General features: G+C 53.0%; 1 protein-coding gene and 1 long non-coding RNA gene across 6 annotated transcripts in view; one reads left to right on the top strand and one right to left on the bottom strand.

Annotated features, from left to right (window-relative positions):
* MYO1F (myosin IF) overlaps nt 1–26,159 on the bottom strand; it is a 32,105-nt gene extending 5,946 nt beyond the window's left edge. Inside the window, exons 1-19 of one of the 2 annotated variants that reach the window (XM_033854424.2) lie at nt 26,037–26,159; nt 17,191–17,328; nt 16,701–16,790; nt 16,523–16,617; nt 16,046–16,133; nt 15,829–15,918; nt 13,763–13,894; nt 13,463–13,597; nt 13,091–13,223; nt 12,688–12,884; nt 11,832–11,912; nt 11,637–11,723; nt 10,723–10,809; nt 10,073–10,240; nt 8,819–8,904; nt 5,428–5,509; nt 3,837–3,943; nt 3,290–3,388; nt 3,057–3,201 (exon numbers count right to left, since the gene is read on the bottom strand). In XM_033854424.2, coding sequence (XP_033710315.1) covers nt 3,057–3,201; nt 3,290–3,388; nt 3,837–3,943; nt 5,428–5,509; nt 8,819–8,904; nt 10,073–10,240; nt 10,723–10,809; nt 11,637–11,723; nt 11,832–11,912; nt 12,688–12,884; nt 13,091–13,223; nt 13,463–13,597; nt 13,763–13,894; nt 15,829–15,918; nt 16,046–16,133; nt 16,523–16,617; nt 16,701–16,790; nt 17,191–17,328; nt 26,037–26,039 — 2,043 coding nt within the window. In that variant the 5' untranslated portion in view covers nt 26,040–26,159. Of the gene's footprint in view, nt 1–3,056; nt 3,202–3,289; nt 3,389–3,836; nt 3,944–5,427; nt 5,510–8,818; nt 8,905–10,072; nt 10,241–10,722; nt 10,810–11,636; nt 11,724–11,831; nt 11,913–12,687; nt 12,885–13,090; nt 13,224–13,462; nt 13,598–13,762; nt 13,895–15,828; nt 15,919–16,045; nt 16,134–16,522; nt 16,618–16,700; nt 16,791–17,190; nt 17,329–24,576; nt 24,640–26,036 lie in introns of those variants that run through there. The other variant, XM_033854423.1, reaches the window with a different exon arrangement.
* A 115-nt stretch (nt 26,160–26,274) lies between these two features.
* Nucleotides 26,275–27,132, top strand: part of LOC117311765 (uncharacterized) — a 43,645-nt gene continuing 42,787 nt past the window's right edge. For 2 of the 4 annotated variants that reach the window (XR_012331094.1, XR_012331093.1), the window contains exon 1: nt 26,275–27,118. This is a non-coding gene — a long non-coding RNA (uncharacterized lncRNA). The remainder of the gene's footprint in view (nt 27,119–27,132) is intronic. The other 2 variants (XR_012331095.1, XR_004526050.2) reach the window with 2 other exon arrangements.

The raw sequence follows: 27,132 nt of genomic DNA, 5'->3' as shown, positions 1-27,132 counted from the left end.
AAATATCACATCACTGCTGAAAGCATGGCTGCCACTTTGCTGACCAAGGTGGCTGATGTCTCCCAGAAACCCCAGGCTTCCCTGCCAGGACTAAAAGAATTCTCACTTTAAAAATATATACCTTGAAGGACTTTTAAAGCTGTGGGTGTTTAATAACTGTTCATAAAAAGTGGAGAGTTCTCACCAGGAAAAAAAAAAATCTCAGGTTCACAGGTTGCCGGGAGTTGACTAGCATTTACATCTTCTTTTGATTCTCAGACCAATACTTTGTGGGTCCATGGGTATGTGTGCAAAGCACATTCAAGTAATGCCTTGTATAGGGTGTCTGGAGGGCACGTAAATGCATTCTGTGGTTTGCCGAGGGAAGGACAGTTACAAGTAAAGGGAGACCAGCCATGCAGAACTGGGGGTGGGCCAGTCAACCAGGACAAGTGTCCTCCAACCTTGTGATTTCTGCCCAGTGAAGAGGATGTGTTTTCAGTTTGGGAAATGTATCTTCCTGTCTCCGGAGTTTTAACGGCATCTCCTTTATGCTGGGACAGGCAGGGGTGGGCGTGCCCCAAATCTGAGCTTGGCCCTGGTGTACTGGGCTGAATAGCGTTCTCCCAAAACTCCTATCCACTCGGTGGGAACTTATGATTGTGACCTCATCTGGAAAGAGGGTCTTTGCAGATGTAATCAAGATAACATGAGGTTATACTGGAGTAGGGTGAGCCCTAAATCCAGCCTGACTGGTGTCCTTATAAGAAGAGGGAAATGTGGACCCAGACACACGGAGGAGAAGGCCATGTGATGCCAGAGGCAGAGACTATACACTAAGGATGTAGAGGTGATACGTCCACACACCAAGGAATGCCAAGGATTGCTGGCAATCGCCAGAAGTTAGGGAAAGGCGAAGGAGGATCCTTTCCTGGAAACTTCAGAGGGAGCGTGGCCCTGCTCTTGGTTTTGGATTTCTAGCCTCCAGAAATGTGAGAAATTAAATTTCTGTTGGGTTAAGCCATCCAGATACTTCGTTATAGTAGCCCTGGGAAACGAATACACCTGGGATGATGGGCCGTGAAGGCCGATAGGTGTGTAAAGCATTCAAGGCATTTTGAGTCCACGTTTAGAAGAAACAAAACCCAAATCTAACATAAGTGCCTTTTTAGTTGAGAAAGGCTCCAACTCCATTAAGTAATTCAATTCTTTGATCAGTTTTTGACCTAGCACAGTTACATTGTTTCCGTTTTACTAAAATTATTCTCATCAGGATCAGGTTTTTTTTCCTGTGCAAAATTTCAGTCTTTTTCCTTATAAAACTTTCCCAGCAAGCTTTTACCTTTGTGAATGTCATTATTTCCAGCTGGTTCCCCTTCTCCACCTCAAAATGTGCAGACTGCAATTTTGGTCAAAATTTGATTTTACCTTCTATCGTCTTAGGCAGCGCTAGCTTTATTTTGTCTGTTTTTTTTCAGTGTCAATTTTTATCTTTTCCTTTCAGAGTCAGATACTACAATCCGCCAGTAACCAGCGAGATGGATTCTCTTTCTCTCTCTTTCCCTCCCATTTTCCTTTTTTTTTTTTCCCTTCTGCTCCCTCTTTCCTTTCTTTCTTATCTATTACCACTTAAATTCTTCCAGGTGCAGTTTTAGCCTTGGACAATTTTGGTTTGTGCTGAGTTTCTACTGCTAACAATATCTACATTGTGTGCTTTTGATTCTAGACTGTTTTTATTTCTTGGAGCAAAGCGCCTCCATAGGGAAAAGCTCTAGGAGGTAGATGCAGACACACTTGGGGGATGAAGAATCTGGACCTCCCAAGATAGATTATTTTTGTAGCTATGCAATCTCTAGAGGCTCCACCCCACTGTGTTATGTTTTTGCTTTGATGAGAGAATAGTTACTTGTAAGTTACAGTAACATCAAGGGAATCATGCAGACAATCTCCTGGTTGTCTTCATAAAGTCCCTGAGATGCTATAGAGCAGGTGCCGTGATTATGCAGGGGATGGGCACCCAGCTGGGCCTGGCCCACGTCCCCAGCATACCTTTCCCTGGTGCTACAGCTTGTCCTGGGCTGGGGAACCTAAGATTCCCTTGGGAATCTGGTGAACCAATACAGCTCATTGAGATGACCATTTCCCTGTGTGCTTTCCAATCTGTGCACTGAAGCAGGGGGCCAGATGGGCCCTTAGGGGATTCCTAGCCTTGTTTTTTCGTTCTTCTTGTCATTGTTGCTTTTTAAAAAACTTCCCCCGCCAGCTTTATTGAGATATAACTGACGTATAACACCGCGTAAGTTTAAAGTGTACCTGAGTTAATTTGATGCACATATATGTTGCAAAATGATTACCACCTAGGTTAGCTAACCCCTCTGTCCTGTCACATAATTACCATGTCTTTCTTGTGGTGAGAACATTGAAGATCTACTCTCTTAGCAAATTTCAGGTATATAATACAGTACTGTCAACCGTAATCACTGCACTGTACATTAGATCCCCAGAACTTCTTTGTCATTGCTGCTTTGTTTGTTTCCTTTTGCCCCTGGAAGCAGAGGTGGCATAATGTCAGTGGTGCTTCTAGCCTTTTCATAAAAGGCTAAGAGCTGGGAATTCCCTGACGGTCCAGTAGTTAGGACTCCATGCTTCCACTGCAGGGGGCACGGGTTCAATCCCTGGGGGGGAACTAAGATCCTGCAAGCTGTATGGAACGGCCAAAAAAAAATATATAGAAAAAGACATATTCTGGATAAGCTGTGAGTTCTTATCTCCTCCAAGGGGATGTCAGCACAGGTGGCCATGCATTTCTTCACCTGCTTCCTGGCCACCATGGACTGTTCAGCTAATTTAGTTTTTTTGAGCACCTACTACATGCCAGGCACCATGCCTCGGACTTTCTGTTTTGTCTCATCCTCGCCCTGATCCTGCAGTGTGGCTATGACTCTCCCCACTTTCCAAATGGAGAAACTGAGGCTTGGAGGGGAGAGGAAGCATGCCCACAGTCGCACAGGGGCCTGAAGAGCAGGACCGTGCAGGTGATGCTGGTGTCTGTCTGTCTGTCTCTCACACACACTTACGGACTCAGGGTTCTTGACGAAGACCTTGGTGCTCCCCATCTGGTACTGGTCTGGCTCCATGTTGACCGCCCGCAGCAAGTGCTGGACCCCCTGACGCTCGTCCCCACGCCAGTGCGGCCACGTCTCGGGGGTCAGAATAGCATACCTGGAGGGGGAGAGCAGGGGAGGGTTTGAGCAGCTAGCAGGGCGGCTGGGTGTTGGGGCCAGGGTGTGTGTGGTGGAGGGCGCCTCACCTCTGCAGGAACTTGGCAAACTGGCGGCGGTAGGCGAAGCCTGCCCGGCGCACCCTGATGTTCTCCTTTAGGCCCAGATACTCCACCTGGTGCTTGACCCTGGAGGGAGGGCAGCCTGAGTCCCCTGGGAGTTGGGGGGAGGTGTCTGGATTCGTGCTGGAGGCAGTTTAGGGGGTGAGTTCTGAGGTCTAGGGAGGGAGGTTCACTGCTGGACACAGGGGCCTGCTTGAGGGTTAGTTTTGTGCATTGAGGGGGCCTCGGTTCTGGGGGATCTGTGTTCGGGGGTCAGTTTCAGTTTCAGGGGGTGGCACGTGGGGTTTGGGGAATGAGGAGGACTGTGTTAGTCCCTGGGGCATCCTACAGACAGTCTGGGGTCCTCCGTTGGGGTCTTGATCAGTGTTAGGTATAACCCTGGGGCCCTGAGGGGTTTTGCATTGGTCCTAGGGGTCGGCTTGGGTGAGCCCTTTGATGGGTCCCATGACCCTGGGGGGGTTGTGAAGGGAGGGTCAGCTGGTGTGGACTGGCCCAGGCGGGGCGGGGGTGTCACCTGTTCTCCTCCCAATCACGGGGCCTCTTGGTCTCGTTGGGCTTGATGCAGCGGATGTAGTGGGGGGTGCACCTCTTCAGCGTGGATACCAAGTCATTGGCTTGTTTCTAAGGGAGCGGGGAGAAAGTGGGGGTGGGGAGCACAGATGGGACCCTCTGGCCCCTCTCTCTTCCCACCCTGAATACAAGAAACAGGACACACTGGCTGGGTGTGTGGCACCTGACGGACCACGGGCTCAGGTGTCCCTGGTCCATTCCATATGTGACTCTGTTAGCACACATCACATGGGGCTGATATCGTGCGTCTACCTGGCCCTCAAACCGAAAACCAGGAGCTCACATGTCTGCCATATTCACCACTTAGCCTGGCACATAATAAGTGCTCAGTGAACTTTTTTTTAAAATTAATTAATTAATTTTGGCTGCGTTGGGTCTTCGTTGCTGCATGCGGGCTTGCTCTAGTTGTGACGAGCGGGGGCTACTGTTCGTTTGTGGTGCGCGGGCTTCTCCTTGCGGTGGCTTCTCTTGTTTAACGTTTGTTGATGGAGTAACTGAGCACGCGGGAACATGTTGCCCAGAAATTTCTGCTTGTCCTTTGGGGCACAGTACTTTGGAAGCAGAGAATCATGTGTGTGTGTCTGAGAGGCTAGGGTTGTGCATTTTAGTCCCTCAGGGGAGACTAGAAAGGAAATTATTCCAGGTGGGAGGATCGGGGGAGCGGCAGGAGAGACCCCGGTGTGTGATCACAGCTCTGGGCCAGTGACTGCGCCTCTCTGAGCCTTGGCCTGCCATCTGCCAGATGGGACTAAGTCCCACGTCTGTAAAATGTCTTGTGTTTGCTGCCAGCACTGATAAGTGCCCCATATATGGTTATTGAAATATTATTAGGATGGGACACCCATGTTCATAGCAGCACTATTCACAATAGCCAAAAGGTGAAAACAGCCCAAGTGTCCATCAGTGCAGGAATGGGTAAGAAAAAACGGTATATCCGTAAATGGAGTATTATTCAGCCTTAAAAAGGAAGGAAATTCTGACACATGCTTGAACCTTGAAGATATGCTCAGTGAAATAAACCAGTCACAAAAGGATAAATGCTGTCTGATTCCATTTATAGCAGGTCCCTAGAAGGGTCAAATCCATAGAGACAGGAACTAGATGGTGGGGGCCAGGGGCTGGGGGAGGGGATGAGGAGTGAGTGTTTCATGGGGACGGAGTTTCAGTTTGGGAAGATGAGAAAGTTCTGGAGATGGATGGTGAGGGTGGTGGCACGAATGCAAACGTGCTTAGTGCTGCTGAGATGTATACTTAAAGATGGTTAAAATGGTAAATTTTATGCATATTTTACCACAATGAAGAAAAAAGTGACATGACCAAAATACCAAAAAAACAAAAAACATTAGGATGATGGTTCACTTCTGGATTTAGGGAGTTAGGAGGACATTAAGGAAGCTGGTCCAAGCTCCTTAACCCCAGAGCTGGATGAAGGCCCTGGTGAACAGAGGGTGCCAGAGGGAGGGGCAGAGGCCCTGGGATGGGGGAGGGATTGACCTTGGAATGAGGGAAATGGACCCATCCCTCCCCATGCCCACCTTGATCTTGGAGCCAGCTGTACTGGGGCGGCCCTTCTTTTCTACATCCAGCTTCTCGGGAAAGAGCATCCGGAGGAAGGCCCTGGGCAGGGATAGAGGGGAGGTCGGAGGTGCAGCTAGAACTTGGATGCCCTCCCAGAGGTGGGCTGTCTAGGTGCCTGGGATGCAGAGGACATGCTGTACAGTATGGTTCTCCCTTAATGCTAGGGGGTGTGATGGTGAAAATCAGAAAGTTGGTTTTGTCCTTCTGGTTCCTTGATTTATTTGTACTGTTACTTTTTCCTCCATGACCATGTATGACTTGGGTAGCAAGTAAAATAGAACAAAGTTAAGCTAAGTGATGCAGCATCTTGGGCAACAGGGGCAGGTCCCCTGGGAGGAACCGTCTTACAGGCACAGGCTTGCACGTGTGTGCAAAGAAATATGGACAAGGATCTTGTCGCTGTAGGTCTGTTTGTGATAACCATAGATGGGCACAACCTAAGTGTCCATCAACAGGGGATCTGTTAAATTCACTCTGGTGAAACCAAGCAGGACCCTGTGGGGCCTTCCCGGAGACAGAATCCCCCGCCATGTCCCCTGCCTCTTGTTTTTAGAAAAGCTTTAGCCTCCCAGGCCTTCTCTGAGCAAATTTAATCAGGAAAGTGAGAACATGCAGAAACAAAGGAAAGCAGCCAAGCAAGACAAAATAATAATAGTTCAGCCGTAAAACAAAGTGAAGGACTTTTAGTTCCTCCTCAAGGGCCATAGATAATATCCTGAGCCATATCCTTGAGTTGTTTTGCAGATATTAAAACCCCCATCAGGTAGAAGAAGGTAATTATATGCTGACCACCAGTGCATAGACCCCAGATTGGCTGGAACCAGAAGGTTGATGATGGAGATTCCAGAAACATCACTCTGTTACCTCACCATCAGCCAATCAGAAAATTGTGCACGGACCTGATCACACACCCTGTGACCCTCTCCCTCACACTGTCTTTAAAGACCCTTCCCTGAAAGCTATCAGGGAGTTTGGGTCTTTTGAGTATGAGCTGCCTATTCTCCTTGCTTGGCCCTGCAATAAACGCTGTACTCTCCTTCACCACCACTTAGTGTCAGGGGGTTGGCTCTGCTGCGCATTGAGCGAGGGGCCCAAGTTCAGTTTGGTAACATTGTTACATTCACAGCTTCTTCCTCCTTCTCAGTGAGATCTTCCCTAACCACCATAACCCAGAAGAAGTGGACTGCTTAATAGATGCAGAGTATGTGTTTAGGGTGATGAAATGTTTCTGAACCTAATCGTGGTGATTGTCATACAACATTGTGAATGTACTTAATACTTAATGCCACTGAGCTGTATACTTTAAAACGGGTAGAAAGGTAAATTTTATATTTTGTGTATTTTATCACAATTAAAAGAAAGCAAAAAAAAAAAATGAAAGCATGATGCCCTTCTCACTGTCTACCCCTTACCAACTTAGTTTTTCTCCACACTCGTCCCAGTGGTTCTCACACCTCAGTGGGCACCAGAATCACCAGGGAAGCTTGTTGAAACACAGATAGCTGGGCCTCGCCCCTGGGGGTTCTCATTCACAGGTCTGGGCTGGGGGCCAATAATTTCTAACAATAATTTCTGGTGATGCTGAGGGTGCTGGTCCAGGGACCCCACTTTGTGAACCACAGCTCTAACTCTGTGCTTTATAATACGGCAGCCATGGGTCCCACGTGGTTCCTGAAGCCCTTATAACGTGGCCTGTCCAAACTGAGATATGCTGTGAGTGCGGAAACACACACTGGATTTCAAAGAGTATGCAGGTTGGAAAAAGAGAATGTAAGTATTTCATCAATAATTTTTTAGTACCGATTGCATATTAAAATGCTACTTTGGGTATACTGAGCTAAAGAAAACATTAAAAAAATTTCACCTGTTTTACTTTCTTAAAAAATTCTTTCACCGTTTAATATTCCACAGACAATTAGTTCTATGGTAAATCTCTTGCTACAATTCTGTTTTTTAAAAAGAACAAACCCTAGACGAAATCTGACCAGCAGATGTGTTTTGTTAGGTACACATAGCTTTCTTTTTTTCTTTCTTTCTTTTGTAAAATACACAAAACAACATACAATTTACCATTTAAATCATTTAAAAATGTACTATTCACTGGTATTAGGTACGTTTACATTGTTGTGTGACACCTTTTTACTTTTTAAGTGTGCTTACCAGAAAGTTTAAAACTACACGGGTGGCAGGAATGGGGATTGACTGCAATGTGGCATGAAGGATCTTTTGGGCGATGCACGTGTTCCAAACTGGATTGTGGTGAGGGTTGTACAACTCTGAACATTCACTAAAAACCATTTCTTAAAATGGATGCATTTAATGGTATGTAACTTATACCTGAATCAGGCCATTTAAAAATAACTACGTGTGTGGCTTCAGTTCTATTGGATGTGGAATGATATTGGACAGCATCGTTCTACATCAGTGGTTCCCAAACTCTAATGTACCCATGACTCCTGAGGTCTTGCTAAAATGCAGATTCTGATTCAGTCCCTCTGAGGTGGAGCCTAAGGCTCTATGTTTGTAATCAGCTCAGAGGATGCTGACGTTATTGGTCTAGTAACCACACTTTCAGCACTATACGAACCACTGTCTTAGAACTTTCACTCATGCTATATTCTATTTGCCTTTTTTTTTTTTTTTTTTTTTTTGGTATGAGGGCCTCTCACTGTTGTGGCCTCTCCCATTACGGAGCACAGGCTCCGGACGCGCAGGCTCAGCGGCCATGGCTCACGGGCCTAGCCGCTCTGCAGTATGTGGGATCTTCCCGGACCAGGGCACGAACCCGTGTCCCCTGCATTGAGGCGGACTCTCAACCACTGCGCCACCAGGGAAGCCCTCTATTTGCCTTTTTTTCCCTCTAGTTCAATGTCTGTCTCGCCACTTGGCTGTCAGCTTGATGAGAGCAGCTGTGTTCTCTGACCTGTTCAGTCCTCTACCCCCAAAAGTTCAAATGATGCCTGGTACACAGCAGCGCTTGAATAAAATTTTGAGGTATAAAAAGATGGAACCCGGTATGCTGCTGTGATCAGGGAGATGGATCCATACATATTAATACAGAAAAATGCATAGCGAGATGTGTTTTCACTGCGTAAAAAGGGAAGCTGTCCACACCAGCACAGATGCTTGGGTTTGCAGAGGGCAGCGTTGGAAGGGCCATAAGGAACTGCTGCTAGGCCTCCCCCTGTGGACCTCGGGCTACTGTTTAATCAGAACCAGTCATTAGAAACACAGCCACCCCCCCAAAGTTTATGGCATGATGGGAGCTCTGGGGAAGACGGGGTGGTCTCTGGGCCTCCCCCGTCCCCACAAGGAGTTGCCCAGAGGCTCCCGCCTGGGACCACTCACTGCTCACTGGTCTGCATCAGCTCTATGAGGTCGGAGAAGAGGACATCACGGTTCCTCTCACAGAAGCCGTTGACATCATAGGATACCTGGAGGAAGGCGGCGTGGCGGGAGTGAGGGACTTAGGCAGAGGGTCGGGGGGGCGTCCTGTGGGGGCCTGCTCTGGGGTGAGAGGACTGGGTGGTGTCTACAGTTCAAAATAGGGGGTCGGGGGCAGCATGGACCTGGGGGCCCTGGAGGTCTGATGTTCAAGGTGGGGTTGGAGGGTTAGGGCTACAGTCTAGGTCAGAGGTGAGGGAAGATGGGGGTTACAGTCCAGATTAGGAGGCGGGGGCTGCAGGCTGGATCCGAGGGATGGGGAGGTGACAGTTAGAGCTCAGACTGGGGGGTGAGGGGCTGCAATCTTGGCAGGGGTGGGCCCCGGGGTTCCACGACTGAATTTGGTGTCAAAAGGTCAGATTGAGCATCTGTATTGGGGTTGGTTGGGGGGCAGGGGGCTGGGGGACTGTGTCAGGAGGGTTACAGCACTGGCTGGGGGCTGGTGGTGGTGGGGGCTTTGGCCAGGCTTGTGGGCTGGGTCTGCCATCCCCAAGGGTGGGGGGCCCTGCATAGTTCCTGTCTGGGCTACTTCCTGCTGAGGGAAAACGGGAGCTCCAGCCCATTTTAGGGATTGGTGGGCTGCAGTATGACCAGGGGACCCCTGAGGTTCTTCGCTGCCCATGTTAAGGTCAATGGGAGAGTCTTCAGTCTTGTAAGCTGGGGAGGGGGACCATGGCCAGGGTCAGAGGCCACTGGATTTCGAAAGCCTTGGCTAGGGGTCTGTAGGTAGGGGGCTCCAGCCTATCGTGCAGGCAGTGGCTGGCAACATGGCCCTGGGGACTCCAAGTTGAGATCAGAAGGAGGGGGGCTGTGTCCTGGTTCAGGGGGATAATGGGGCTAACAGCTCAGATTGGGGCTTGGGGGTCTGCTGCTTAATTTGGTGTCGATGGGGGGGGGAGTTTGTGTCCTGTAAGGGGGGGCACTGTCCTGTTAGCTGCGAGAGCTGTGGGCTTGATCAGGGGCCAGTGGGCTCCACAGCCCTGGCTGAAGGGCCATGGGTTGGGGTGACAGGCCAGTTCTTGGGGGTCAGTGGGAGGGGGTCTGTGTTTTTGGCCAGTCGGGGGAGGGCTGGAGAAGGGGGTCGGTGGAGCTCTTCAGCCCTGGCTGGGGGTCTGGACCGAATCCCCCTGGGGCCCACGGGGCGGAGGTGGGGCGCACCTTGCCCGCGTAGTGGTGGATGACGAAGCCGGCACTCCAGCTGTTGAAGTGCTCGTGGGTGCCCACGGCCGCCTGCAGCTTCTGCAGCAGCGTCTGGTCGGCGCCGCCGCCCGTGGCGTGCATGGTGGCGCACACGTCGTCCAGGACGCTCATGATGCCCGGTGGGTTCTGCGGGAGCGGGCGTCGGGTCGGGTGGGCGGGGTGGGCGGGGCAGGGATCAGCCTGGCCCGGCCCTGCCCCCATCTCGCTCATTGGGGAGGGAGAGGAGAGGCTTCCGAATACAAGAGCAAAATGGTGCTGGTGGGGGGCCCAGCTCGCTGGTGCAGGATAGGGTGGGGGACCCCATAAGGGACCCATGCCTGTATCCCTTCCCCAGACTGAGATGGTGGGGGGACCCGTCAGCTTTGACCCCTCTATCCCCAGCAGCCTGCCTGGGGGGATGTTTGTTGAGTGAATAAGTGAAAGGTGAGCAGGTAAGCAGAGTGAATGGGCAAGGTGGCCGACAGGTATCGTCAGTGGGGCTCCATCTGCCCAAGGGGGAGCATGGGTGAGAAGGGCCTACGGGGGCTGGAACCGCCCCGGCTCTCCCAGCTCTCCCAAGCCCAGCTCCGGGGCCCAGTGAGAACCCCCAGATCTGCCCTGGCCCTCACCAGCTTGTTTTCGATGAGGTCACAGACGATTTTGTTGTTGAAGTACTGGATGGGGGTCCAGCGGATGCCCTCCTGTACGTACTCCTCCTGGTGGCGGCAAAGGGGGCAGGGATGGGACCAGGTGTCTGGGCAAAGGTGCCTGTGTTTCTAGAATTTGAGCTTCATGAGGATGGGTGAAGGAGGTGTGACAGATGTTCCCCCCCACCCCCCATATAACTCCTCTTCCCATCTCATCACTTAGGACTGTCTCTGATAACAAAGCCCATTCCCCCGTGTGGGGCAGGTCAGAAGGTTCCCCAGGGGTCCAAGAATTGAGCCCCAGTTGCCTGAAGTGTGACCTTCTCATGAATACATGCTATTTAGCTCTTTAAAAATAAATCCCTTTCTGGGGACTTCCTTGGCGGTCCAGTTGTTAAGACTCTGCGCTTCCACTTCAGGGGGCATGGGTTTCATCCCTGGTCGGGAAACTAAAATCCCACATGGAGTGGCCAAAAAAAAAGAATGGTGGTTTAAAAAAAAAAAAAATCCCTTTCTCACTTCCTCAGTCACGTCCTGGTATTTGCCCTGAAACCTAGTCTCAGGCTCTGCTTCTATGGGACGGGTTGAATAAAAACAGCAGGGATTTTTGTCTGTCCTGTTCATGGAGGTCTCCCTAGCACTGCAGACAGTGCCTGGTACACAGCAGGTGCTCAATAAATAATTGAGGTGTGAAGGTGTGAACAAAGGAGCTATTCCCTAGCCCTTGTCAAACCTTCAGAGGCAGAAAACCTCTCCTGAAGGAAGGAGCTTGGACAGGTCAGCAGAGACAGGTGCCAGTGTGGGGCTGGGGTGTCCCCGGTTGCTTGGCAACCTTCATGGTCCTGCCCCCACCCCCAGTGTCCCCTGCTCCTGGCCACTTGGATGCCCTTGCCCACCTGTTCAGCCTTCAGGGTGAGTTCGATAAAGATCTGCTGTAGCTTCTCGTTGACGAAGTTGATGCAGAACTGCTCAAAGCCGTTTTTCTGCCAAGAGAGGGAAAGAATGCTTCCCTAAGTGGGCTGATACTGGAGGCTCCGGGGCCACTGGGCCACCCTAGAGTGGCCGTGGGCCGGTGGCAGTGTCATACGTACCTGGAAGATCTCAAAGCCGTAGATGTCAAGCACACCGATACTGTACTCCTCCTGGGGCTTCTGCATGGCACGGTTAATGGCCTGTGATGCGGTGGGGACACTAGGTGAGTGGCCTGCCGCTCTCTTGAAATGCTCTTAGCCATGTTCACAGGCTGGGTACCCTCCCACCAGTTTCTCTCCTGCCTTCCCCACCTCTGTGCATACCCATACCCGCATCGGTCATTCCTATGAGAAATCCAGGTGTGAGAACATCCGGGTTCCTGCCTTGGGAGCTGGCTCTGCCCCTTAACCACTCTGCACCTCTACTTTCTCATCTTTAAAATGGGTAACAGTAGCAACTCTCTTAGAGGTCTATTCTCTAAGAGTTAAATAAACTGATGCTTGGAAAACAGAACCACAGCGGACACGCATTAGGTGCTATGGAATGTTGGCTACTGCAGTCACTATTCTTGACCTTGACGCGTCCCATTCTCATTCACCCCCGTCTAGTCCATCACTTTGTCCTCCTGACAGGCCTCCCCCCAACCTCGTGGCTCTCAAATGCACCCACCCCTGTCCATCCCGACAGCCCCCATCGCAGTCCAGGCCTGGACGTTTCCAATAGACCCCTCCTTCCTGGGCTCCACGCCACAGCCAGGAAGCCCCTAAATCTCCCATCAGATCACCTCCTGCCCTGTTTGATGCCTCCTACGGCTGGGCATTGCTGAGGTCATGCCCACCAACCGGTCATGACAGTCCAGACGCCGGCCCCGCCCCCCGCGCCCCCCCCCCCCCGCCCCGCCCCGCCGCTGGGCTGGTCCAAGCCCAGGGCCTGGTGCTGTCCCCGAGCTCCTCTCCCACCCCCAGCCCCACTTGCCTCTACGAGGAAGTCGAAGAGACGGGAGTAGAGCCCCTTGGCCAGAGCGTCCCGAGTGTAGGCCGCCTGCTCCACGTTCAAGGTCACGTCAATGGACTCGCTGCGCCCGCCCCAGCGGCTGTCCATCTTGCGGCTGGTCAGCTTCTCCTGCAGCCGCCCGCTGTCAATGCCCAGGAGGTAGGCGGGGAAGGCCAAGACTGCCAGGTGATGGGGCGGGTGGGGGGAAGGGAGCAGCCGGTTGGGCTCTTGGGTTTCGTGTGAGCGCCCCCCATCTCTCCCCATGATGCCCAGTGACACCGATCTTGTCCTCATGGGACCTTACCCCCAGGGGGCCACCCAGGGAGGAAGCAGGTCACACAGGCATACACGCCTCCACCCCGCCCTCCACAGCACCCACACTCACGGTCTGCGCTCTCCACCCGGGCATAATTCCCATCTTCGCAGAAGCTGATGTTTCCCAAGTGCAAGATTCCCGCCACAAGCTGCAGGACCAGCTGCTGGACGTTGGCTGGGATCCCGATGACCTGCATGGCGCTCTGGGGGCACAACAGGGGCAGAGCCTGTGCCACAAGTCCCGACCTCCAGCCTGCCCCCTGGCTGAGGTTTTGGGGGCCATGGCACAGACTTGGGGAGTCAGGACACCTGGGCCTCTGTCCTGGCTCTTTCACTCATTGGCTCTGTAACCTTGGGCAAGTTCCTTCCCCTCTCTGGGCCTTGGTTTCCCAATTTGTAACACGGGAAGTTTCCCGGGGCTGCAGGGGCAGCGGGCGCTCACCAGAGTCTCGCTGAAGTCGCTCCGGTCATCGGTGCCGTCGACCTTGTAGGTGTCTGCTTGGTTGAGGTAGTAATAGTAGTCGGGGGTCATGAGTCCCAGGTTCTGCCGCTGCTCCTGAGAAGCCCCTTCCAGCAGCTGGAGGGCAAACGATACTCATGCATGTGGTGATGGACCGGCACAGCCCTCGTAATCCCCGAGGCTCGCTGTCATTGCCTTCCAAATGCTGACCCTCCCACTGTCTCCCCCCGGGCTCCAGGTGGGGCTCCCTCTGCCCCAGCCCCACGGCCCCCTTCCGTGCACCTGGTAGTAGATGTGGAAGTTCCTCTCGTTTTCATTCTGCATGACCACTCGGGATTTCTCCAGCAAGAAGTTGGAGATCTTGCCCCCGTCTGGCTCCCCACCGCGGCTGAACTGGATCTCAAAGTACTTGCCCTGAACCCGAGAGAGTCACGTCAGCCCTCCCAGGGTCCCAGGGCTGCAGGTGAGGAAGGATTGGGGATCGGTCTTGTGAGCCTGGCCTCTTTGTAGCTCTTCCCCACGTGACCTCAAGTTGCTCTCCTCTCCTCACCTCCCACTTATTGTTCTTTTCACCAGCTCTTCCCTCCAGCCTTTGCTTAAGCTGTGTCCTGGGCCAGGAATGCCTTTTCCTCCCTCTCTGATGATTCAAGCCCTCACTTGGGGCATTTAGCCCTGTGCCTGGCACAGAGAAGTATCACAGTTTATTGACAGCTCCCCAGTCCCTTCATCATAACACAGAGGCCTCCATGTCTCTGTGGAATGCTACTGGTTCCAGTGATCCTGGGTGTATCCCGTATGTTGTCCCTGAGCCCAGAGCAAGGGACCCACACCATCTTTGGTCTCTGACACCATCTGGGTTCCACTCTGGCTGGAGGTTGGAAGGCAGACAAGCCCCTTATTTCTCCTTTCTGCCACCTACATCCAATTACAATACAAATGACATCATCATACTACACAATTAAACACCTATAATGTATGACAAATACTTATTCTATTGTATAATAAAACTATATAAAATAAAATAGAATGACATATTTTTGAGAGTCATTCATGTTTTGGTGTGCATTAGTAGTTTGAAAACACAGACTGTGTGATTCCATTTATACGGAGTTCTAGAACTGCTGAAACTAATCCACGGTGAAAAAAGAAAATATCAGAGTGGTTGCTTCTGGGGTAAAGTAGGAGCAGAGATCAACTAGAAAGAGACAAGAGGGAATTTTCTGGAGAGATGGTGATGTTCTGTATATCAGTAGGGGTGTGGGTTGCACAGGTGTATGCATTTGTCCAAACTCAGTGAATGGTCCCCTTCAGATTTATATATTTTGCTGTTACTTTAAAAGAAATAAAAGAGAACTGCAAAATTATATTGGACTATAATGATCTACATGCTGAAGTGTTTGGGGGGAAAGGTATGATGTCTACAGCTTAGTTTGCAGTGCATCAAAAAAAAAAAAAATGGATGACGGCCGCTGGGCCTGTGCGTCTGGAGCCTGTGCTCCGCAATGAGAGAGGCCATAGCGGTGAGAGGCCCGCGTACCGCAAAAAAAAAAAAAAGAAAAAGGATGAATGGAGATACGATTGAGCAAGTATAGTAAACTATTAGTGGTAGAATCTAGGAGATGAGCATACAGGCGTTCACTGTAGTATTCATTCAACTTTTCCATGTATATGAAAAATTTTACAATAAAATGTTGGGGAAGCTACTTCAAATATAATTGTATTAGAAAATATGTTAGAAAATAAAACTAGAGCTAATAACTATAACTAATAATATTTAGGGAAATTAAAAAACATCACTAGTGTCGTAATTCGTTAATCCAGTTCCACGTTCAGGCATTTACTGAAATTATCGAGGTCTATGAGATGGATATTAACATCATCCCCATCCCAGCAGAGGAGCCCCACAAGGTTACATTGTTTTTCTTTGTCCAAGCCACACTTCTAAGCCGTGACAGAAACGGATGACAAATCCAATTCCGTTTACCTACTCTGTCCTCCATTAGGCTCAGCATGGACCTGACACAAAGAAGGTCCAAGAACCATATGATGAAAGAAAGAATGAATGAGGGAATACATGGGACCTGAAATGTGAATAGGAACAGACGTAGCCTGGTTGCAGTCGGGGGAGGAGTGTTCTTGAACACTACACAGACATGTCATGGCCTCCACAGATATGCTGATGGGGGACTCTTTTTCAGATGAACCATGAACAGGAAATGAGTCTCCCAGTAAGGAGCAGTATTTCCTGTATTCTTGAGAATACAGGTGGGAGAGAGAGAGAGAGAGGGGGGAGGTCAGTGAGTCAGTGTGGAGGGAGCATGTGCTCCAAGCAGGCTGCAGAGACTCACAAAGCGACTGGAATTATTGTTGCGCACAGTCTTGGCATTGCCAAAGGCTTCCAGCAGTGGGTTTGATTGCAGGATGATGTCCTTCACATGCTGGGGAAAGAAGCAGGTGGGGGTGGGAAGAGGTCAGACTGACGGGGGGTGTGGGAGCTCAGGGTGGGGGGGATGAAATACCGTGCAGAGTGGGGAAGACTCAGCCCTTCTTTCTGTTTCGCCTTACCTGGACCTTCTGGCCTCCGCCCGACACCTTGGAGATGTAGCCCATGATGTATTTAGCTGCCACCGTCTTCCCAGCTCCACTCTCTCCACTGGGGATGGGTGAGGGAAGGAGTCATGAGTGACCAGGGGGTGGGGGAATTGCTCTTTCAACTGTCTGATCAATCATTCATTCATTCACTGAATGAATGACACCTACTGTGTACCAGGCAATAGTCCAGGCACTGGGGATACAATAGTGAACAAGGCAGATCCAAGTGCCTGTCTTCCTGACATTTAGATGGGACAGATGGGCGATAACAGAATGAATACATAAAATATATCATGGGTCAGATGGTGACAAGAAAAGTAAAGCAGGGCCAGAGGCGGAGAGGGGCAACAAGGCTCTGTTTGGATCAGGAGTTCCTAGTACCCCTCCCTGGGGTGATGATGCTGTTTTAGCGGGACCTGGGCACGAGGGTCTGGGACCCCCACTCCGTACCTGATGATGACACACTGGTTCTCACAGTCAATGAGCATGTTCCGGTACATGTTGTCTGTGAGGGCATAGATGTGCGGGGGATTCTCGTACTGGGCCTGGCGGGGGAGGTCTGGGCTCAGCCTAGGGCTAGGGCCCTGGGGGTCCTGGGGCTGTGCCTCCCACCCGGCCCCGGCCTCACCGCGCCCTGGTAGAGGTCGATCTCACGGTCTGTGAAGTAGGGCATCTGCTTGAAGGGGTTTACGGAGATGAGCACGGAGCCGATGTAGGTCTGGTTGGGGGAGGGTTAAGGGCCATGCAGTGTCCCAGCAGGCTTTGTCCCTCAGATGCACCCTGGGTCTCTTAGGAAAAAACTGATCTGGATCCAGAATGGGGAGAATAGAATATGCTGTGGCTGAGCTATCCCTGGGGCAGAGGGAGCAGTGAGGGCCAGGGCCACCCCCAACCGGGGCCCTGCTGTCACTCCGCTGTCCCCTGTCCTAACACCTAGTGCTCTTACTGCCCATCCCCCCACCCCATTCCTGTGCTCAGTTATGTGTGTCCCTTCCATGCTTCAGTCCCTCTGCCATCCTTCTCTGCTCTCATCCGCACACCATCTCTCCATCCATTGGTCAGTCATCCTCCTGTCCCTCTGTCTTTCGTCTGCCCACCCCGCCCGCGGCCCAGGGTACAAAGATGTAGTCGTCCATGAAGCGCTTGCGGAGGTTGCCCACGATGGCGTCCTCGGTGATCTGGGGCAGCAGCACCATGTCGTCCACACCACTCTGCTTCACGTTGTGGCTCTGCCAGTGGAAACGCTCCTTGCTGCCCTGGGGGTGGGGGCCGCGGGGTGGCGGTGAGCCCCTGCAGGGGGCGTGGCGGGGGATGGTGCCTCAGCACCCCCTGCTGGCTCACCTCCATCATCAGCTTCTGATGCTGTCCCCTTCCCCACCACCTCCCTTCCTTCTTCTGCGTCTCCGGGACACCAGGAGAGGCAGGCAAGGTCTAGTCCCAAAGGAGGAGGCCAGACAGAATGACAGCTCGGATACATCCCTCAACCCTCTCTTTTGGTCCCTCCATGCTTCCACTTAGTATCCCGTTGCCATAGAGGAGACAGTGATGCCTGGCCCAGCAGGGCAGAGTGTGCTTGGGACTCTGGTGGCTGTGGGAGGAGAGGAGGGTATCAGAGAAGGCTTGATGGCGGAGTCCCCACCCTGCTTCTCACGTCCCCAGCCCCGCTCTCCCTACCTTGGCCCAGGCTGAGTCCTTGACTTCTCCATGGCATTTGACCTGCTGCCACCCCTTCCACCTGGAGATGGATTCCTTCCTCCCATTCCCATCCTCCTCCCTCCGGGTCATCCTAGCCCATCCCTCTGAGATTCTCTCAGCCACCATGTGTCTGTGATCTCTGCTTCTGTGCCTGGCTGGGACTCTGGTCCTCAGCTCGCACAGCCTTCCCACCACCCCTGCCGTGGGCTTCTCCATCCTCAGAGAGTCAGCTCCTGCACCTTCCCAGGCTCCCACTTTGCCTTCTCATTTCCTCCCTCAGCTTTTCTTCAGATGACACCTTCCTTAGGCCCCAACGAGGAGACTCAGACACAGGCGCTCCTCAAAACCCTTCCTCCAGGAAGCCTGCCAGGAATGCTCTCTCCTTTCAGCCCAAATGAACTCATCCAGTGCCTAAAACACTCAAGCACACTGGCTCTCTCAGGCCCCCTCTGCCTCCATTCAATATACCCCTGTCATGGAGGAGTCCAGCACACAGAGTGATGGTGGCTTGGAGCTCTCCTGTCTGGTGAACTCATGCTCAGACAAGATGTCCCTCCTCTGGGAAGCCCCTTACCCGCCCCAGACCTGGAGCTCCTGGAGGGCAGGGATTGGGATTGAGTCCTTGCTAGTCCCAGCAGGGAGGACCTATCGAACAAACAAGGGACAAGGGCAAAGAAAGAAACCCAGCTTCAGAGGAAAAACCCCCAAGAGCAAAGATGCTGGGAACCAAAGTCAAGTCTTCAAAGATGACCACGGTTTGCCAGGCAGATTCTGGGGAATGGAGATGGTGCGCTGGGCCCATCTGGGAAGGAATTCAGGCAGGGATCGAGCAGGAGGGTCAGCATGGGCAACTGTAGGGCAGAGGTGGATGAGAAGCCAGTCTCACCTGGGGGCACTGGGGAGCCACAGAAAGTTCCTGAGCAGGGGAGGTGCTTGCTCAAATTCTGGACATGCTGACAACCCTGGGGGCATTCGTGGAAGAATACCCACAGACACTAAGTGAGCCCAGTCTTTGGTGTGGAGTAGATCTGGGTTCTAATCCTGGCTGTGTGACCTAACAGTGCTCAGGGCTTCAGTGGCCTCATCTGGAAAATGTGAGAAGCAGCCTCACTTCCCAGGGTTGATGTGAGGGATTAACGGCTTTGGGGAAAAAAGTGGGGCAGGAGGATGATCCCCGGGCAGAGGGACACCTGCCAGAATTAATATTCACCAAGAATCTACAACCTGCCTGTTGCTGGAGGCAGGTGTCACCAGTATTACTGGCAATCCTCACAGCAGTTCAGCGTGGTGTAGGCTAGGAGGGAGACTGGGACTTGAGAAGTATTTGACCCTTGACCAAGGATGCAGCGAAACTGTTTCCAAGGATGTGGGGTTCGAATCTGGGTCCATCTGACAGCAAAGGCTAGGTTCTTGCATCCATGCTCATGAGTGGTTGCGACCCAAGGGGTGTTTGGGGTGGGATGTGAAAGCCGAGAAAGGTTTTTTTTTTTTTTTTGCGGTACACGGGCCTCTCACTGCTGTGGCCTCTCCCGTTGTGGAGCACAGGCTCCGGATGCGCAGGCTCAGCGGCCATGGCTCACGGGCCCAGCCGCTCCGCGGCATGTGGGGTCTTCCCGGACCGGGGCACGAACCCGTGTCCCCTGCATCGGCAGGCGGACTCTCAACCACTGCGCCACCAGGGAAGCCCCGAGAAAGGTTTTGATCAAGAGCAGGGAGAAAGGGTTCACCAGGCAGAGTGAACTGCCTGGGCAAATGTGCAGAGGTGTGACCGAAGCAGGAAGAGAATTCAGAGGAGGGGGGTGGGCAGGGCTCAAACCCCTGAGACTGCTTCCAGCCTGAATATTGAGAGTGAGGTTTTCATATGACAAATACCATCTCATTTCTCTGTCTATGGCTTCCCATCATTGCCACCTCCATGCATCCACTCTACAAAGAATTCCTGAGCACCTACTTTGTGCCAGTAACTTAGGACTTTGGGAGGAACTCTTTCAGTGCCTCACCGTGTTGCCTCTAAGCCTTTGCACAGGCTGAGCCCTCTGCCCAGAACACCCTTCCTGCCTGGCTAATGCCAACCCATGCCTTAAGGCTTGGCTCAGGGGACGCCTCCTCCGAGAAGACCTCCCTGACTCCAGGACAGGTCAGGTGCTCCCTCGGAACCCCCCAGCCCCCAGGCATCCCTCACCATAGCCCCATCCACGTTCTGGACGTCATGCACAGTAGCTGGGCTGTACTGCTCCTGGGGGCACTTTAAGAATTGTGGGGGAATTCCCTGGTGGTCCAGCGGTTAGGACTCCACACTCCCACTGCATGGGGCAGGGGTTCAATCCCTGGTTGGGGAACTAAGATCCCTCATGCTGCAAGGCGCGGCCAAAGGAAAAAGAATCGTGGGAGCATATTTGGTTGTTCCAGGGATGGGGACATGGCTGGGGACATGGCTGGCATTTAAGGGGGCCATAGGTCCCCTTAAATTTGCACATGTACCTAATTACATTATTTTACAAATACATAATCGTCCTGCCCTCAGCTCCTCACCCCAACCCAGCAGAAGTTCATGTAAGTGACAAACCTGTTTATAACCATTGGAACCGAGAACCAAAACCTATTTTATGTATAAACAGAAGACCTATGTATTTTTTGCATGGTTGATACCCACTGCATTTTACAGGAAAGTTGCTATTGCGTAGCAAGGGAGGATTTAGTTTTGTTCAGATTTCACTAAGAAATGTCCAGCATTCGGAAGCTCATGCTGCTAATGAGGTTAACGTGTCCTGCTTGTGGCGGGGGGGCTGTCTCGCTCGCTGAGACGCACCTGTGTCCAGGTGTGAGCACCTGGCCACTCCAGTGGACGTTCTTGGGCCACCGGCCTGAGCACTTTCATCTTTCCATGCAATTTTATTCTAAATAACTTTCTCCTCGCCTTGCAGGGGGCCACATTAAGTGTTTTTGGAAGATGGAAGTCTGTGTGTTTCACTATTCCATTTCAGCATTTCAAGGGCACCTGCCAGGATGCTTGTTATAAGAAGGGGGTGCTGGATGTGATGCTCTGAGAACCCCAGGATGCAGTGGGAAGGGTGGGGTGGTGGGAAGACAAGGTTGTGAGAGCAGGAGGACGAAGATGTTGGCAAGTGTGCCCAGGGCAGAGGCTGAGGTTGGAGGAAGCTAGGACCTGGGGAGGCCTGGAGGTGACAGGGGCTGGTTGGGAGAAGCAGGGAACTGTTGACCGGACCCCCAGCTGCTGAAGAACTTCCACGCTCACTGGAGACTCAGAGGGACCCCATGGAGAGCGTTGTTGACCTCAGGGTCAGAAGTCGGATCTAGAGGTCAGGGAGAGAGGACTGCTTTTGGGGAAGAGGGAAAGAGACTTCGGGGAGAGGAAGGGTCAGGGGGGTGTATTTCCTGTTTTCAAGATGGGGAGGCTCTCCAGTGTGTTGGTGAGAAGAACCCATGTAATTCGAAATTCAGGGGTGAAGTGGTGTCATTCACGGACATGGTGGGGTTGCTCGTTCCCTGAGTTGGTGTGGGGAGGTTGGGTAGGGGTGTGTAGGGGGAACTGGAAGTGGATTCTCTCTCTGGAGACCTCAAGGGGTGGGGCTTGGGTGGTAACCATGGTAACCGAGAACCATACATAACAATAGTTCACACCCCACTGGCACTTATTCTGCGCCAGACTCTGGTTTAAGCTTTTTTCAGTGAATTACCTCACTGCATCCTCTGGGCACATGCCGAGGTCAGTACTCTGATTAGGTCCATTTTGTGGAAGAGAAAACTGTGGCCCAGAGAGGTTAGGTGTCCTCCGCAAGGTCACACAGCAGGAAGGGAAGCCGGGTCTATGTCGGGGCTGGGGGGTGGCCGGGGTTTGTTCTTCAGGTCATATGAGGACAAGGAGAAGACAAGATTGGTCCTGTCCACGGTTTCCCCTTTGGGGTCACCCCAGTCCCCATGCTCTTGGGACCCTCAGGCTCACCTGAGACTCAAGACCACTTCCTTTCTCTGAGGTCAGAAGCCCCGAGGCTGGCTGTGTCTGGCTGGCTCTCCTGACCCCGAGGACTTGGTTCCTCTTCCTGTCCCTTCCTCCTTCCCCCACCCAGTTGAGTGGGCCTCTGCCTCTAGTGGTCCCTGTTATCTCTCCCACTGTGTCCCGCCCCAGGCACCCGGGACCCCCAGATCCATCCTAGCTCTATGTGATCACAAAAACCACGGGGTTGTTTGTGGCAGAGCGAGAGGTTTTCCTCAAGAGGGTACAGTGTGAGGGAGGAGAGTCGACGATTTTGGCAAGGGATGGATTGGGTGTGAGGCCTGGCTTAACAGTCGGCTCCGTTGACCCCAGGGAGGCCACTTCATTTCTCCAAGCCTCAGTTGCTCCATCTGTAAGATGGATTCCATAATAAATCTCCTCTGTGGGTTTGCTAGGGGAAATAAATGAGCCAGTGCTGAGAAAAGATGCACTGGGGTGCCTCAGGAAATGGCAGCCGGTGGCCCCAAGAGCACTTAATAGAAGTGATCAGTGGCTTGACAGGATAGAGGAGCTGGTCGATGTAGACTCGTTGAATGAATAAATGAACGAAGTATCATTGGGATGAGACTGCCCCCTGCCCTGTGTCATGGGTGTCCATCTCTCTGTGACCCCCAAGTCTCCAACCGTCAAGTTGAAGCTGTTTGTTCCTTCCTTGGAGGGTGAGGGTACCACAAAGAGGTTGTGGTCATAGTTGACCGCAAGTCAAGGATGACTCAACTGGCTGGGGTTCTTGTGAAAGATAGTCAGGGGTCAGAGGTGGCTGGGATGGGAGTGGGGACGTAGATTCTAACTTCAGCTCTTCAGAGAGGCTCCCCTCAACCCACCGCAGAGGGTGTGGAGGGGTGGAGCTTCCCTGGTGCCAAAGGAGGGAGGGCCAAGGTGATGGCTCCTGTGGGGCTGGGGCATTGGGGCCCTCTAGTGAACACACTTCCTGAGCCCCTACTGTGCACGGAAGTAGGTGGGGACCAGGCCTAGACTCTGCCCTTGAGTAGTTCAGAAGCAAGTTGCCCAGAGGAGACAGTGATCCCAGTCAGACGGTGCTAAGGAGAGCTGAGGCAATCAGAGAAGGCTTCCTGTAGGAGGCAGGCTTTGCAACATGAACGTCCCAGACCGTGTCAGGGGTGGCAGCAGGAGCCATGGGCCAGGAAGGCCTTGGGTGTGTGTGGGACACCAGGATCCTAGTTTCTTTGGAATAGAGAATGAGGCAGGGGTGGGCAGCCTGGAGAGTATGGGGGTCAGCCCACACCCCCAGGTGGCCTCTTACCTGGCAGGAGGAGGAGGAGGTTGTAGGTCAAGGTGGCTGTTAAAAGTGTGACCCTGGGGATCACTGAGTTGAAATCCTCTGCTATGTTGGGTTGTACGGCAGCTCGCCTAACCTCTCTGCCTCTGTTTTCTCATCAGGCAAATGGGAATATTGAGGGCCATGGACCTCACGGGGCAGTTGTGCAGATTCAACAAGGCCAAGCTTGTCAAGAAGAAACACTAGCTTCCCTCCATCGGCAGCAGCAGCAGCAGCGGCAGCCTGAAGCTGGCCGATCCCACAGGCACGGGGCACAGGGTCAGGAGGAAGGGCTGGATGAGTGTTTTGCAACTTGCCCTAACTGCTCTGGCCTCCCTGTTCCTGGGTGGTGATGAGCAAAGCCCCAGACTGGAGAAAACAACGAAACAGCCACTTCCTTCCTCGCCGGGGTCCTGTGCACTGTGGCTGCCTGCCAGCAGAGAGGCAGAGGCGAAGCTGCTCTCCAGCCCTGGCCACGCCCTGGCCCCCCGGTGTGCCCCTGGAGCCTTGGTCCTACTCAGTGGGGTTCTGGGGCTACACCCTGTGTCTGTACACCATGCAAACAACATTCTCGTCTCTAAAGGCTCTCAGGTCTCCCCCTCCCTTGGGAGGGGTGTCTCAGTTTTCTTTTGGCCTAAACAGAGGCTGTTCCCCAACACGTGGGGACCCTTGTCCTTCTAGAGTCTTTCTTCCTAATTCTCTCTTGACCTCCCAGCCTTTTCCATCCATCCCCATGGCCGCCGCCCCTCGGTCAAGCAGCCGCATCACTGGTCTCCCTGCTTTATATCTGTACTTTCAGAACAACCACGATTACCCTCAGGTCACCACCATTATCAACCGAGGACAACAGATGGCTGCCTGTACCTGCCCCCCCAACCAAAGCCCAACAGAAACTGCTGATAACCTCAATGCCAGCACCACCAGCTCACATCAGACAGAAAAACACTGACGGATTCCACCACCTGTTTCCCCATCATCACTCACCACCATCACCACTTATTATCACCAGCACCAACAACCCATAATAACCAACCACCATTGACAGTAACAACCGCGATTGCAAGATACTAGCCATCAACAACCACACATGACCCCTTAAAGCAGCAGTCAACCATACCCCTTTCCAAAACCAGGGACGCACCACCACTAGTCCCAAGACCGTCACCCCAAATCAGCAATGAACGACCAACGGCAAACAAACATCATCGTGACCAGCTGACTTCAAAGGATGGCCAGCTGCCATCGTTCCACAGATCAACCCTCCAGCTGAAGACAACCAACCGCCAACCACCAACATTCAACACTCGCCAGCACCAAAAGCAACCATTACTATCACCAGCCTACCCACGAGAACCGTGGGCACCACCAACTTGGGACAACTGACAGCAATGACCACCATCACAGCCAATGGCACCAACAACCCAACTCCTCTACGGGAACCAAGAAGGAGGCACATCCACCCACCACCACCGCTAACCCCCACCGTGAATAAGCGTCACCCACAGCGGCAGTTACCGTGCATTGAGCACGTATTATGTGCTCTTTAAAGCACTTTACGAACATCGTTTCACTGAATCTTTCGACACTCTTCCTGGCACCCATGACACCTCCAGGAAGATGTCAGCACCCCTAGACAGAGGGATTGGCCTCATGGATGGATTCCACTTTTTTTTTTTTTTCTCTCTCTGTGGTCCTCTTGCATGAGTTTCTCCCTTCCCAGACACGGTTGGCCAAGCAAATCATTGACTAAGCATTTCACACAGCTTCCTCAAGAGGGGCTGCTTTTCTCTCAAGTAGCAAATCATTTCCTGTGTTCTTTTGATCAAGGAGTCTACCTGGCTTGGCTCTGTCTGGGAAGAGTTTCCATCCCAAGCCCAGAGCTCTAGCTGGTGGTTTGCTTGTGAATTAATCAAAGGGGTCCTTGGACAGTGATGCCCAATTTATCACTGACTTTCTGAAATAAGACATTCTCTCTCAGGCTAAGGCAATCCTTGCCTCCACCTTGGTTAGCCGCCTGCCGCAACTGCCAGAAACACTACAGGTGTCACCACCAGCTCTGTGACTGTCCCAGCCACCCACCCTCATTAACAGAATGACAAAAAATGAAAGCTGAAGTGGTTTGCAGAGGCACGGAGTCGTGGAGTGACATAGCCAGCCCAGGCTCCCTCTTGATGTGTGTGACATGATGCTACTGCATCTAGACCCAGGACCATGACAGTCTCCCCAACCCTGTCACCACAGTCATCATCAGACCTCAGTCTCCCCAGGTGGCAATGCTTCTGGCTGCAGTGTTTTTCCCTGCCACCCTCCCGGAGAAGGGTACCGGTGGTGGGACGGACATGCTGCATCTCACCAACTCCTGCTTCTGTGATTGCTACAGCCAGACCACCCCGTCGCCCACACCAGCATGCTGTCACGCCACCATCACTGCAACCCACCGCCCATGTGACCCATCTGACACAGCTTCCCCTCCCAGCTGTGGACGCAGAGGGGCTGAATCCCAAACCCTCTGAACGTTCCAGTGGAGAGATTCCCCCAGACACCTTCCACATCTTGACAAACTTCCAAATATGACATATGTGGGAACTGAGACTCACAGAGGGGAAGTGACTTGCCCAAGGCCACACAGGAAGGTGAGGCACCAAACTCGGCTGGGAACTGGGTTCCCTAAGCCCCAGGAAAGGGATCTGTCCCTGTCCCTGCAGGCACTGTGTGATCCCTTAGGACCATCTTCTGTCCTCCAGTTACTGCTCCGTCCTTTGGTGCCCCATCCCCATTCTGGCATCCTGTCCACCAGCCGATGGGAGTTTGGTCCCCTGTGAGGGATGCTGGCAGCACCTGAGCTGCACAGAGGGACCCCGAAGGGTCTGCTGTGCCCATTCTCATCATCCCACTTTCTGATGGTGGCCTCTAGGTGCCTCCACCTGGCTGGTGCCGCCACCCCTGCACTTGAGGGCCCACCCTGAAGGACTTACCATGGTGGGGGCTGGTGTCTGGGTCCCTGGGGGATGTCTGAATGGGTCGTGGCAGGGATGCAGGCTCAGGGGGCTCCAGGGGGCGGCTTGGGCATGGCCCTGTTCCTGCTGCTTCAGCGGACTCCCAGACCTAGTTCCTCTTATGACAGCCCCCTTCTCACTTCCTTTGGCGGGAGGGGCCGCGACTAGAGGGGAGGGAAGCTGGGCCTGGGGGGCGGGGAGAGAGCCCAGGCAGGGCCGAGGGAGCTGGTTGTTTGGGGCTCTGAGCCTGAAGGGAGAGCTTAAGGATGGATGACAGCCGCTGTCAGACCCCAGAAAGCCGCTTCTCCAACTCCTCTGGGACGCGGCTGCAGCAAACTGCGCTGCAGGTCAGCTGGCTGCAGGACTGACTGCTCCTTCCTGGGCTTCGAAACCACTTCAGATGTATGTCTCCTCTGGGCATCCCCGAGCAAACTCCCACCTCCAGAGCCGCTTCGGCTGGTCCTTCCTCCAGAAGGGACCTCGGGAGCCAGGTGTGTTTGTGTCAAGGGGAGGGCAGCGGGAGTGGCGGGTACCAAGAACTGAGAGCACCTGGAAGGTCCCAGACTTCGGATGTCACACCTGGAATTAATGACCCCCAGCTCTGTTACTTCCGGATCTCCCCATTTTGTCATCGTAGAACGGCGGCACCTGGCACACGTGGGATCCAAGGGTCGGCCCATCTCCGGATCTTTGGGAGACCAGCAGGAAACGGCAGTTCCTAGAGGCTGTCATCTGATACACATCGAGGAGGTGGCGGGGGCAGAAGCTGACCCTGGGTGAGCCTGGCAGGGAGGGCTGTGACCAGGGGTATCCCTGGGCTCCCGGCAGCACACCGCACCCTGCCTAGAGGCTGGCACGCCTCGGCGCCCCCTAGTGGCCACATCTGGGGAGAAGCCCGTTTCTCCCTGGACCTCCTGCGCAAGTTTGCTCAACCGACTGGCTTGGCTTCCGCAAACCTCAGCAATGCTTCCAGCCACTAGGAGTGAAGAGTCTGGAGGACCCCCACCTCGTTGAGGGCGTCAGGGGAGGCTTTTGGGAGGAGGCGATGTTTGTGCTGAGAGGTGAGTTGGAGTTA

Source organism: Tursiops truncatus, chromosome 3 (genome assembly GCF_011762595.2).
Source record: "Tursiops truncatus isolate mTurTru1 chromosome 3, mTurTru1.mat.Y, whole genome shotgun sequence".
Taxonomy (NCBI): Eukaryota; Metazoa; Chordata; class Mammalia; order Artiodactyla; family Delphinidae; genus Tursiops; species Tursiops truncatus.
The sequence above is the reverse complement of the archived record's forward strand: the minus strand, read 5'-3'. Positions and strand labels throughout refer to the sequence as shown.